Consider the following 12,314-nt stretch of genomic DNA (forward strand, 5'->3'; position numbering starts at 1 on the left):
CTGCAGCAAAGGCCCTGGTGTTCAGKTGAGAAGCTCTGCTGGTCCAGGGAATGTGCCTCCTTTGGGCTCCTTTGCCTCTATTTATGGAGGATTTTCCTGATGGGAAACACACTGGTCTTTTATCTGCCATTACATCAATCATGCAACCAACCCTTATCACTGCAGCAGCAGACCTTRCCCTCAACCCAGCTGCCCAACAATGTGTAGAGGCAATTTCACAAGTCTTGGYGCATGGTGATGAGTTTGTGAGAGCAAAGCTAAGGGGGCATCTCAGGGGCAGGTTTAGCTCAGTTGGTTAGAGCATGGTGCTGCTAATGCTAAGGTTGCAGGTTCAATCCCTGTACAGGGCTATGCTGAGGGTTGGACTAGATGATCTCCAGAAGTCCCTTCCAACCTTAYGATTCTATGATGTTGTCAGTTAACYRAGTTTTGATTGTATCTTTATGATGCCTATGCTCAGCATAGCTAGCAGCTTTCAGGGTTTTGCTTTTTTCTTCGTCTTCCCAAATGCCCAAGACAACTGTAGCAATCGTTTTTAATGCATGGCATTTTGAACTTAGAGTGAATTTCAGTCAGGAAGTTTTGCAAAATTAACATTTCATAGTAACTGAGATTTACAGGACCTGGAAATGTCCTGAAGCAAACTAGTTTTAGGAGGATTCCAGAGTGTGCATGTTGCTTTTGTTGTGGTGCATTTCTGTTCTTCTGTATCACAGAAATGAGATGTGTTTAGCTGCATGGAGCCAGTTCCTTCAAAAGAGACAGCCTTGGGTGATTGTATTATCCAACAGAAAAATCTTGGCAGAAACTTACATTCTTAACCCAGCCAAATATTTTGTACCCAAAGCATTGTCCTCCTTCAAAACATTTGTGCATAGCATAAGAAAATTACAGATTCCAAAATCSTTTTCATTGCAGCTTTAATTTAATTTAGAGTTTGCATGCCTAATAGTATTTTTAATATGCATTTCTGGAATTTGTGGTTTGAACTTGAGAAAAATAATAAGTTTTATATAGGGAACATGTGTTTGGATCTAGGCTTATTTTGACTGAAGGAAATGATTTGTCAAGATATTTTCTCTTCACTATAGGCATGAAAGCCCGTGTTTTCTAATTAGTATTCTTGGGCTGGATGTCCTTACAGTTTTTCGAATGTTATACATGCATGTCAGTGATAGGTTTGTTGTCACTAGGAAAGATAATAAGACAGACTTTATTCAGTACCAAGCTTCTGCAGTTTGAGATCTTCATGTAAGAGTCTTCATGAAATGGAGTGGAGTAGTTGGAGTAGCCTGCTCTGGTAATAGGAGTAAGAGTAGAAAAGAGCCCGGAAAAGGAGTAAACCTAGTAATTTCTGTATTGCCTTGAGGTGCATTTTGTTTTGCCAATTTTAAGTTCATCATCTTTGTGAGCAGTTAGTTCTTTAACCCTGTTTCACTGCTTACAGCAATTATGACATGAAATACTTTAATATTTGAGCAAGTAATAGTTCTAGCTGACCTTTTTAAGTAAATATTTATATCTTACTCAAACTCCTCATGGTATCTGTAATTAAAGAGTGGGCTTTTTTCCTCTTGAGGTTAACACASTGTTTTATGTGGATAATAAGAAGTCTAACATGGAAAAGAAGTCTAACATGGGAAAGTGGATAAATAGAGCATCTTTGTAAGGTCTGGTAATATTGATTTAATTGTTCTGTTAGTCTAAATGGAAAATTGCTAAAGGTAGTACTAGAATTGCAGKACACCCTGCTAAAATGTAGTATATATGCTATCTGTGCCAGCAGTTGAATGAAGATGGCTAGGAAAGCAGGTGAGATTAAGAGAATAAACACTCAATACAAAGAAACTCAGCTCAGTAATGCATCTATCTAAGGCTTTTTGTACAGATTTCAAACTCCTGAGGAATTCAAGAGCTCTGTTCCTGGGGAGGAGCATTTAACAGGGAGCACTGTGTAATCAAAGGCCAGCCAGCCTGGAGAGAGAGCGAGCACGCTGTCCCCCATGCTTGCTTCAAAGGGAAAAGCCTTTTCTGAAGGACGCCAGTCAGAAAGCATGATGGAGCTGCAGGACGAAAAAACTGCCCAAAAACTAAATATAGGACAGCCACAATAAGGAACAGAAGAGCTGTACCCCGAGGAGCTGGAACCACAGGGATCAAAGACAGTAGCTGCTGTAGTGGTGGAAGTGGAGGAGCTGTGCTCCGCCCAAGCATGGACTGATTCCCACTCTCATTCTGTCAAACAAATGCTGCCGAAAACCTACGCATCTGGAAGGAGAGGGGGTAGAGAGTCTAAAACAGAGCAAATTCTTGGGAGAATTATAGGAATGCAGTCAGAGTATGCAGAGATGCGGTGAGGAAGGCTAAGGCCCAGTTGGAATTGAGTCTGGCAAGGGATGTCAAGGACARTAGGAAGGGCTTCTTCAAATACATCAGCAGCAAGAGGAGGACTGGGGAAAATGTGGGCCCACTGCTGAATGGGGCACGGGCCCTGGTGACAAGRGATACAGAGAAGGCAGAATTACTGGATGCCTTCTTTGCTTCAGTCTTCCCTGCTAAGGGCAGCCCTCAAGRATCCCAGAGCCTGGACGTGAGGGAGAAAGTCTGGAGAAGGGAMRACTKTYCTTTGGTTGAGGAGGAAAGGATTAGAGATCTGGGTAGGCTAGACATCCACAAATCCATGGGCCCAGATGGGATGCACCCACGGGTACTGAGGGAGCTGGTAGATGTTGTTGCCAGGCCCCTCTCCATCATCTTTGAAAGGTCCTGGAGAACCAGAGAGGTGCCTGAGGACTGGAAGAAAGCCAGTGTYACTCCAGTCTTCAAAAAGGGCAAGAAGGAGGACCCAGGCAACTATAGGCCTGTCAGCCTCACCTCCATCCCTGGAAAGRGGATGGAACAGCTCACTCTGGATGTCATCTCCAGACATATGGAGGAGAAGAAGGTGGTCAGGAGTAGCCAGCATGGATTCACCAAGGGGAAATCCTGCTTAACCAATCTGATAGCCTTCTCTGATGGAATGACTGGCTGGGTAGATGAGGGGAGAGCGGTGAACGTTGTGTACCTTGACTTCARCAAGGCTTTTGACACTGTCTCCCATTACATCCTCCTAGATAAGTTCAGGAAGTGTGGGTTAGACAAGGGGACAGTGAGGTAGATTGAGAACTGGCTGAAAGGCAGAGCTCAGAGGGTCGTCATCAGTGGCATGGAGTCTAGTTGGAGGCCTGTGGCTAGTGGCATCTCCCAGGGCTCAGTACTGGGTCCCATCCTGCTCAACTTCTTCATCAATGACCTGGATGAGGGGACAGAGGGCCTCCTCAGCAAGTTTGCTGATGATATCAAGCTGGGAGGAGTGACTGACACACCTGAGGGCTGTGCTGCCATTCAGAGAGACCTGGACAGGCTGGAGAACTGGGCAGAGAGGAACCTCATGAGGTTGAACAAGGGCAAGTGCACCTAGGCAGAAATAAGCCCCCAGTACAAGCTGGGGGCTGACCTGCTGGAGAGCAGCTCTGCAGAGAAGGAYCTGGGAGTGCTGGTGGATAACAAGTTGACCSTGAGCCAGCAATGTGCCCCTGTGGCCAGGAAGGCCAAKGGTCTCCTGGGGTGCATTAGGAAGAGAGTGTTGCCAGCAGGTCGAGGGAGGTGATCCTGCCCCTCTCCTCAGCCCTGGGGAGGCCTCMTCTGGAGTACTGTGTCCAGTTCTSGGCTCCCCAGKACAAGAGAGACATGGAGCTACTGGAGAGAGTCCAGCATAGGGCTACGAAGGTGATCAGAGGGCTGGAGCACCTGCCCTGTGAGGAACGGCTGTGAGAGCTGGGCCTCTTCAGCCTGGGGAAGAGAAGACTGAGGGGGGATCTTACCAATGTGTACAAGTACCTGAAGGGAGGGTGTCAAGGGTATGGGGACAAACTCTTTTCAGCTGTCCTGTGTGACAGGAAAAGAGGCGATGGGCAGAAATTGAAGCACAGGAAGTTCTGCCTGAACGTGAGGGGGAATTTCCTCACTGTGAGAGTGACGGAGCACTGGAGATATTCAAGGCCTACCTGGATGCAACCCTGTCTAACATGCTCTAGGTGACCCTGCTGAGCAGGGAGGTTGGACTAGATGATCTCCAGAGGTCCCTTCCAACCWTACTGATTCTATGATTGTATGAAATTGAACCATTCTCACTGTCACTTTCCAGAGCCAAACATTCGGACTGTTTCATACTCGGAGGCATGYGGTGTTGTAACACGAGCGATTGCCTGGGCTCCATTCACGTCACATCCCAGGGCTCCGCAAAGCGTGGCGCAAGGCTTTATCAGAGTAGTGTGTTTTATTAAGAAAGAGAGAGGGCGAGAAAACAGCAAACAAATCATGCTTTTAGAAATGGTTTAGAGGAAACTAATATAAAGTATCTCCTTCACATCTAAAAACAAAATGTAGTTCTATAGTCTTGACTGAAATGGAATGTTTTTTCCATTTTAATGATAATTAGAAAAATCGAAAAAAGTATTTTGTTTGGGCAAAGATTTTCCATATTAGCCCCATTTATACCCCAATAATAGAAATACCGAAAACTTTGAAGTGAAATGAGCTAAAACTGATCTTGTTCTATAATGAATCTGATTTACTTTCATTAGATTAATTGTAAAGGATTATTCGTTGCATTAATGAAAAAACATTTATGATTCCTTCTGCTGCTGACCTACAGCAGGGATTCTTGCATGTTTAGACTAGACCTTTTCCTTCTACTAGATCATAATTTACCCCTTATTCCTTCAAGCCCTAGGTGTATATGTATCCAAACTATGCATCTGCACAAGTGCTGCCCTCCCACTCTGGAAAAGGAAGAAGAGGAATGAAGAAAGAGGGAAGGGTCCTCAAACATCATGGGAAATCCTCTAGATTTCAGTGAAAGCTGTGAAGACTCCATAACCCTGGAAATGCTCTTCATTTTTAACCTCACTTATCCTCATTGATCTCCCATTGAATTGCTGTGGGAACCAGTGTTGCATGAATATTTCCTTCTGAGCATCCTCATCAGGAGTCTATCTTCTTCAGGCAGCTTATGGTGCTGATCACTGCCAGTGTGCTCTGCACGGGTTTGGAGATGGAATGAGCRGCTACAAATAACGCTTTCTGTCATTTTACAGGTGAATCGCCCTCACCCTGGTGATCATCCTCTTCTGATCATCTATATGATTGGTGGAGTGACAGTCTCTGAGGTCAAAATGGTGAAGGACCTGGTAGCAACACGCAAACCTGGTACCCAGGTAAAAAGACAGTTCTAAAAATGCAGTTATTGTATGAAAAAAARAGAATTTTTTTCAGATAAAGTTGGCTGTAGTATTGGTACCAAACCTACACAAACCTGTATGAAGCCACAGCCACATGGATGATAACGGTGTTAGCATTTTGCTGTGAAACACTGTCGGTAACAAGTGTTCAGACTCAAAGAGTCTATTTTTTGCATATTARAGACAGCAATTAAAGTTCAAACTCATGTTGGAGACTTGGCCTTCAGGACGGATTAGCATTATTCTGAAGGAGCTTTCATCCTATCTCTGAAGATGCATGTATTTGAATTCTTTTTAAGCAGACACATTTGCTGTCCAAGCAGCTACAAGCTCCCACGTAGTGCATCTAGCAGGCATAGTACAAGGATGCTCAGAAGGAGCCTGCCAGGGACCTGTTTACTATCTAGTGACGTATCAGTGGTGATGGACCAGACAAGTTAATGAGCACTGCTGAGAAGCAAGATAGGTTAGCCTGGATACAGCTGTACTGCTTCTGGACCGGATCATGAACCTCTGGGGTGCCGTTATACCACTGCTAGGAACAGCCCCATCGAGTACACCAAGGAGCAGATAGTACTATCTGTTTAAAAGCCATCTCAGACAGGGGCAGAAAACATTTGTGATTACCGACTTAAAATGAAAAGGTACTGGATCTAAGGGTCACACATAAAAATTTCAATTGAAAAGACTGAATTAATATCTGAGTTCATCTTGTGATGCCAAAAATAAAATACTTAAGCCAAGGCAGTTAGGACAGAGTCGTCCAAGCAAGCTGTGCCTTTGAACCTTCACAAAATTATCTCTATTACCCTTTTGGCCTCTCATTCCTCTCTACTGATAAGTGGCTTGCACTTTTCCTCTGAAATCTTGACAAACAAGATCCATGTCTAGATACCCTACACACTGAACCTCAGGCTATTCTCCTTTTGTTTCACTTCCAAGATTAAAATACCAGCTGCCCCTTGCATGCGGGACAGTGGGAGCAGCAACGGAGAGGTCAGCCTCCTCCCAGACACCTTTTCCTACAGAGTCAAAAACAGACCCTTTCCCAAGGAAGTTATGGGCAGGACAGTTCAGATGCAAGGCAGCAGACAACATTTCACCAGGTTTTCTAAAAAAATGCTCCAACCTATCCTTGAGTCTGCCCTTCTCACACAGTATATCTGCTATCCCCTATGTAGTTTATTCTTCCTGATCCCCCTCCATAGCCGATGTTTTTTCCTGTTCAATTTTGGAAGCAGACTAACCACCTTCGTCTCCCCATTAGCCTCAGATGAGACTTCAGCTCTTAGCAGTGGATGCTGCTTTGAACTGCACCTGCTCTAGGTGCTTTGACTAGCCTGAAGCAGACGATGGGGAGAGCATCCAAAGTCTSTGTGGCTCTTGAATGTGCTGCTGCCAGGAAGATGGCTCCCGGCTCCCACATGAAGCCTCCATGCGCTGGTCTTTGCCTCTTTCACTCTCTGACAGCAGAACTTGATTATAGCAGCTGTCATCTGAATGGAGTGGGGAGGCAAAGGAGGAGGATGGATAGACTCCAGCAGCATCTAAGATGTTAAAAAAGCGTTGTTAATTGTGGAGGGATATGTTCAAGAGCAATCAGATGTCTCCTGTGTAGTGCAGACATACAGGGTAATCTAAAAACTGCAGAAAGATGCAAGAAGCACTGTGTAACCAGCTGCATCATAAACATAAGTCTAGTTTCCAAGGTGGCTTGTAAACATCTTGTTTTCAATCCCTATGGAATTCAGTTTTGATTAGTGAGAAATTGTTAGCAAGATAGAGCCAACCAACTTAACATGTTTAGTTGTCTCTGCGAAGCAGTYGCAAGCAGCATTTTATAGTATTGAATACCAATTTTAAGCAGTGTTTCTTTTATCTGATAACATGTTTCTCCCCAGTTAGCCTATTGCTAATCTCCTCAACACAGTGAATAAAATTCTTTCCCATCTTGAACAGGGATTGAACTGTGACACACTGATGGACAAGTTAATCCACACTTTAAATGTATTAATATACTTTGAAAGATAAGCACAAAGTTAACAAGCGAGTTGGTTGAAAACTATGCAGTAAGATTTTAGACTAACTTTCTGGAGGGAATTGAGGCTTGACAGTGGTGACATGGGATCTGGTGTTGCTTTGCTTTGGCTTAACCTTGGTGGCAGGTCACCCTCTGAGGCAGATTCCTGAAGAATTTTAAGCTTTTACTGCATCTTGCCCTTTGTCCAAATGTGCTGTGTTAGAGGTGAAAAGACTTCACGGGTGAGTCTTGAGGAGGAAGAAAAAGAAAAAAAGAAGCAGTTGTTTAAGTCTCTCGTATAAAAATATTTATGAGTTAGTTGGATTTACCTGGATTTCTGCACTACAGCTTGTGAATGTGTGCCACCTGTTCGGGATTATTCCCTTTTCAAAAAGCCAGGCATTTGTCTAACCGAGCCAGTGTTTAACAGAGCTTTTTTTGTGGTGTTCAGGCTATTGGTTTCAGACATCAGGGCAGGAGGGAAGTGTTGGCCCCACAGTTCCATTCCATTCGAACAAAGCACTGACATTGGTACTAATTATTGGCACTGGAGAAACAAAAAGGTGTGTGGGTGCAAAAATAAAGAATTGAATAAAGTAACAAAAATGCTGACAGGATGCACTCCAGCATTTGTTTGTAGCTGAGGCGGGTGGCATTTCAACACRTAGCAGAAAACACATTTCCATCCACAGAGGTGCTCTTCATCTGAGTATGAATGACAAATTCATTTCTCATCGTGAAACACAAAGGAATATATTGTTTTCTAGGCATCATTTGGTTTTGGATGGTGCTGAATAGCCTCTGTAACAGTACCTAACCAAGTGAGAAGTATTCTAATAGAAAAGGAAAAAAAGACTTTTTTTCATTAATTAAGAGAGTGGAAAAAAAGAAAAAGAGTAGGACTGGAAGTTATACCCCCCTTCAACACTCACAAGCATACGTGGTTGTGAGGCTGAGGCACATGGACAGATAAGCCCAAGCAGATGCCTCCTTCCCTTGCCCTGTTCYGTGGGAGCTGCCCATTGCAGCGTGCTGGGTGAGGCTGTGAGCTCCTGGCTCYCATAGCTCAGCTGTCGCAGGAACCAGCATCCCCTCCTGTAGAGCATCCAAGACAGGCACAAATAAGAAGGTCTGCAAAGGAATTTTTTGTCCTGAAGAGCTTTGCTTGAAGAAAATATGGCCATTTCTTATCTAGGCAGTTCATCCATTCTCTGTAAAAATGAGAGGATAAATATTCACATTTATCTCCGTACAGAGCCCTCACAGATAGCAGGGGGCAAGGTGGGAAGTCCCACAGTATTTGGCTTTATCCTTGCTCGTAAGTTAAAGATGTGGTTCTCATTTCTCTGTCTGGGCTTGTTATCAGTTGCACAGATCCGTTCATGGTTTAATGGTAGGACTCCAAGATGAAATTGCTTTCATCTGGCAGTGGCTGTTGTTATTGCTTGGCTTGTGGACCACAAGCTTGGGTAATGTGTCCCCTCCTGTTTTTCAGAATTAAGCTGGGTGTTAACAAGATGAGCACATACTGTGCTATACATTCTTACATAACATCAGTAAGACAGTGTCAGCCTTTGGCACCTGCAAATTACAGAAATAGTTTTTTAGCCATAGGAAGCAGAAGAGATAATCAGTGTCAGTTTGCTGCAGATTGTGTGGGAGGATATGGGAAGCGGGAAGTGAGGGGGAGACGATCATCAGCACAGAAGAGAACTGTAGTAATTTAACTCCAGATTCTTTTCATTATTTGAAGTGAAAAGATGAAAGAAAGACCAACATAAAGTTGAAAYGTAGTACTACCAAATCCTAAACTGTATATATCTTCTTAGTCTTTAAAATCGCCTGCAATGTTAGATTGAACAGGCCACACATTTGAACTGAGTGCTTCCTGCTCTGCAATGAAGAGTACAAGCAAGTTGAGCACAAGTAGTTACACTGCAGGAAACACACACTCTCAGTGTTGTTAGTGCTTGTGCTTCCCCTCCTTGCATTTGCACAAAAGAAGCAAAATCATTTTCAAGTGCGCTAGTACAATAAATCTTCTGCCGTGTCTCTGCTTGCTAGCCATTAGTCCTGAGCCCACAAACCTCAGCAGAGCGTGGGGCTTTGTAAGAGCAGGTGTCCTATGACTTTGAGAGCAACATGACCCTGAGTTAGCTCTGCACACACCAGCTCCTTGATAGCTTTGCCCTGCAGGCAAGCCCTTTACTACAGACCTGCGTATTGTTTTTCACTTGAGAAAAATAGGTTCAGTGTGCAGCTACCAATGCACATATCTTCCCTGTAGTGACAGGTTCGTTCATCAGGCCTATCTTGGATTAGAAASTTACTGAAACAAAAACAATAGCATCCCAACGGTGTCGGAGGTTGAACTTTGGTCATGATGTGCAGAACCACGGCTGTCRGAAGAGACGTTTCCGAACAGGGACTGTAGTTCACTGAGCAGCCGCAGTAGGCAGGCAACACTTCTGCAGTGCTTGCCTTATCTTAAACAGAGAGGAAACAGCTGTCAGTCAAAACTGCGTGTTGACAAAGTTCTGTGCTATAGGAGAGGAAACTGCTGGCTGAGCATCTGGTGCCTCACGGTAAACACAATGGCAGTCACAACAAATCACTGGGTAAGATGTGGGTAGAAGCAAGTCAACGCACACATTCATTAAGAGTACAATGCTACTAGTCATTATGTTCCTTAAGAGATTTAACTACAATTATTAGCTGGCAGACAGTATCACTGGGCAAGTTGTATTCCCCTGTCAGTAAGCACCAGAAACACACAGCATATCTAGTGTGGCATAAGCAAACAGTTTTTGTGCATGTCTCATTTATACAGCAGTCAGTCTTGGACCGCCTAATTTTGATGTGCTGTTTATTTTCCCCCTTTTTCCAGGTCCTTGTGCTCTCCTCAGCACTCCTGACTCCACTGAGTGCTATCGAGTTGCTGTTTGCCACGGACCATCTCCAGTCCGACACTGATATCTGACATGGGAGGATCTGTGGAGAAGATAAGTGACTGCCTTGGCTGGAAACATCAAATTCTTGGTCTGCCACCCTTTCCAATCCTCCTCCCCCCCACCAAGAAAAAGTGACCTGTCTTCTGCTGCAGTTATGTTTCCAGCTGAAACAGGGTAAAGCAGCTGGGTACCTGGCTGCAGCTTACGGAGAGCACTTAAAATGGTCCAGTTGTCCAGTGACCAGCTCTCCCCTTTTTAAAGACAATGCAACACGGTCCTGAATCACCCAGTATACACTGGCCTTCCCTAGCCCCACTCAGTGCAAGCAAGAACAGCTGCTTGTAAGAATTCCCTAGAAAAGGGGGAGGTGAGGAAATGTCCTATAGGACCACAGGCTGCTGAATATGCACTCCCTGAGCAGACCCTTTCTCTGTGAATAATCCCGATGGTTGCACTGGGGTTGCTTCTGTTTGGAAATGCTGCTAAGGGAGGAAGAGGCTAACAAAATCCACCCTCTTTGTCACATTACCTTGCAAAACACATGTGCCTCATGGAGCATTAGCAGCCTGTGCTCTTACTTCATCTCTCACCCCAGAGAGGCCTGGGTACAACCCTGACCTGACCAGCAGAGCAGCTGCCAGTCCACTGGTGCTCCCAGCCCAACTGGTAGGAGCAGAGAAACAGAGCCAGAAKCAAGTGCGGAGTTACGTCGTTGCTTCTCTCTCAAATTGCCAGTTCCTGCTCTAGTTTCTCCACCCACAGTCTCAGGAGAAAAGACTGTTTCTGATGGCATACTTCTCTGTAGTTTTGCGCAGTAGGACATATGGGCTGTGATAATTTGATGTTAACCCTGGAAAAATGCCCCTCTCACATGCATTTAAAACAGAAAAAAAAATGTTCCCACTTTCARGAGGCTGTGGTGGCAGATTCTTTCTTGAGCTAGATTTCTGAACAGCATGATTAAAGAACAGCCTTTGATTTATGATCATGAAAGAACTGCTATCAAACTCAGTTATGTAATTTTTCTTTATAAAACTTTGATACAATCTAGGATAAAAAAGCACCAGCCAGTAGGGATTATCATTGCATATAGCACCAAGATTTCAAAATTGCAGCATAAAATGGTGGAGCTATAAAGCTGCATCCTCTTGATTCATTCCAGGGATGCTAAGGCTAGAACTTAGAGTGAGAACATGTATGTGAAGTTTGCTCTATCATAGTATTCTTTATTATGCCAAAGGAATAGATTAAAGAGGAAGTAGCTTTTTAACCTTTGTTCAGTAGCTAGCTTAAGTTCTCTTAAATGTTTATAATGGTCTTCAGAAAAGGCTGCATTTTGATCTAAACTCACTTTTGAGTGGCTAGAAGGGAACAATGAACTGATTATAAAGCATGGACAATGTTGCCTCTATGGAAAAGAGATTTGTAACAATCACTATAGAATGGAACTTTGTGCTATAAAAAATGAGAAATATTATGAAATTGTAATGTTAAAAGCTCAAGAAATATTTAACAGAGCAACTTGAAGGCAAATAGCCAGTCCCTTTGGTTTCTTTTTTCTCTTTTGTTCTGTACTTTTTATCTTAGAATATGGATGTTTTGGAAATTATGTAATCAATAAAGTAAAGCTCCTAACTTTGAGCCTAACTTCATCCCTTTGCTCTCTCCCACTGGTTACACAAGGCTGTGCATGCCCAGACAGCACATGCCTGTGACCCAGTTTTCTATTGCACTGTTTGATTGCCCCTAGGAACCTAAAGCTTCTGTCCTGGGARGTATCCTGGAGAGGTGTCCATACTCTACTGGCAGCAGAAAGTCTTTTCTCCTTCTAGTGGTCATTGCTGACCTCTGGCAACAACCCCAAGGGGCTTAGGTATTCCTGTCTCTGAGATGCTGTTTTCCTGTGATGATCGAGTCTGGTTGCTGTGGCTTTCTCTCCCCCACTCATTTTCATCAAGTGCTCTCAGGTTTCTCAYCTGGCCATTTGAGGACATCCTGTAAAGGATAATGAGAAGAGAGTTGGGTTTAAGTAGACACTTGTGCTGTCGCACTTCTTACAGG

General features: G+C 44.0%; 1 protein-coding gene across 1 annotated transcript in view; it reads left to right on the forward strand.

Moving 5' to 3' along the window:
* Window positions 1-11,894, forward strand: part of SCFD2 (sec1 family domain containing 2) — a gene marked incomplete at its 5' end in the record, with an annotated part of 215,343 nt that extends 203,449 nt beyond the window's left edge. Inside the window, 2 exons of the mRNA XM_085322831.1 lie at window positions 5,139-5,258; window positions 10,190-11,894. Coding sequence (XP_085178957.1) covers window positions 5,139-5,258; window positions 10,190-10,282 — 213 coding nt within the window. The remainder of the gene's footprint in view (window positions 1-5,138; window positions 5,259-10,189) is intronic.
* Window positions 11,895-12,314: the final 420 nt, after the last annotated feature.

The sequence above is a fragment of the Rhea americana genome, unplaced genomic scaffold, assembly GCF_003343005.1.
Source record: "Rhea americana isolate MKP2758 unplaced genomic scaffold, rheAme1 scaffold_8, whole genome shotgun sequence".
In the NCBI taxonomy this organism is placed as follows: Eukaryota; Metazoa; Chordata; class Aves; order Rheiformes; family Rheidae; genus Rhea; species Rhea americana.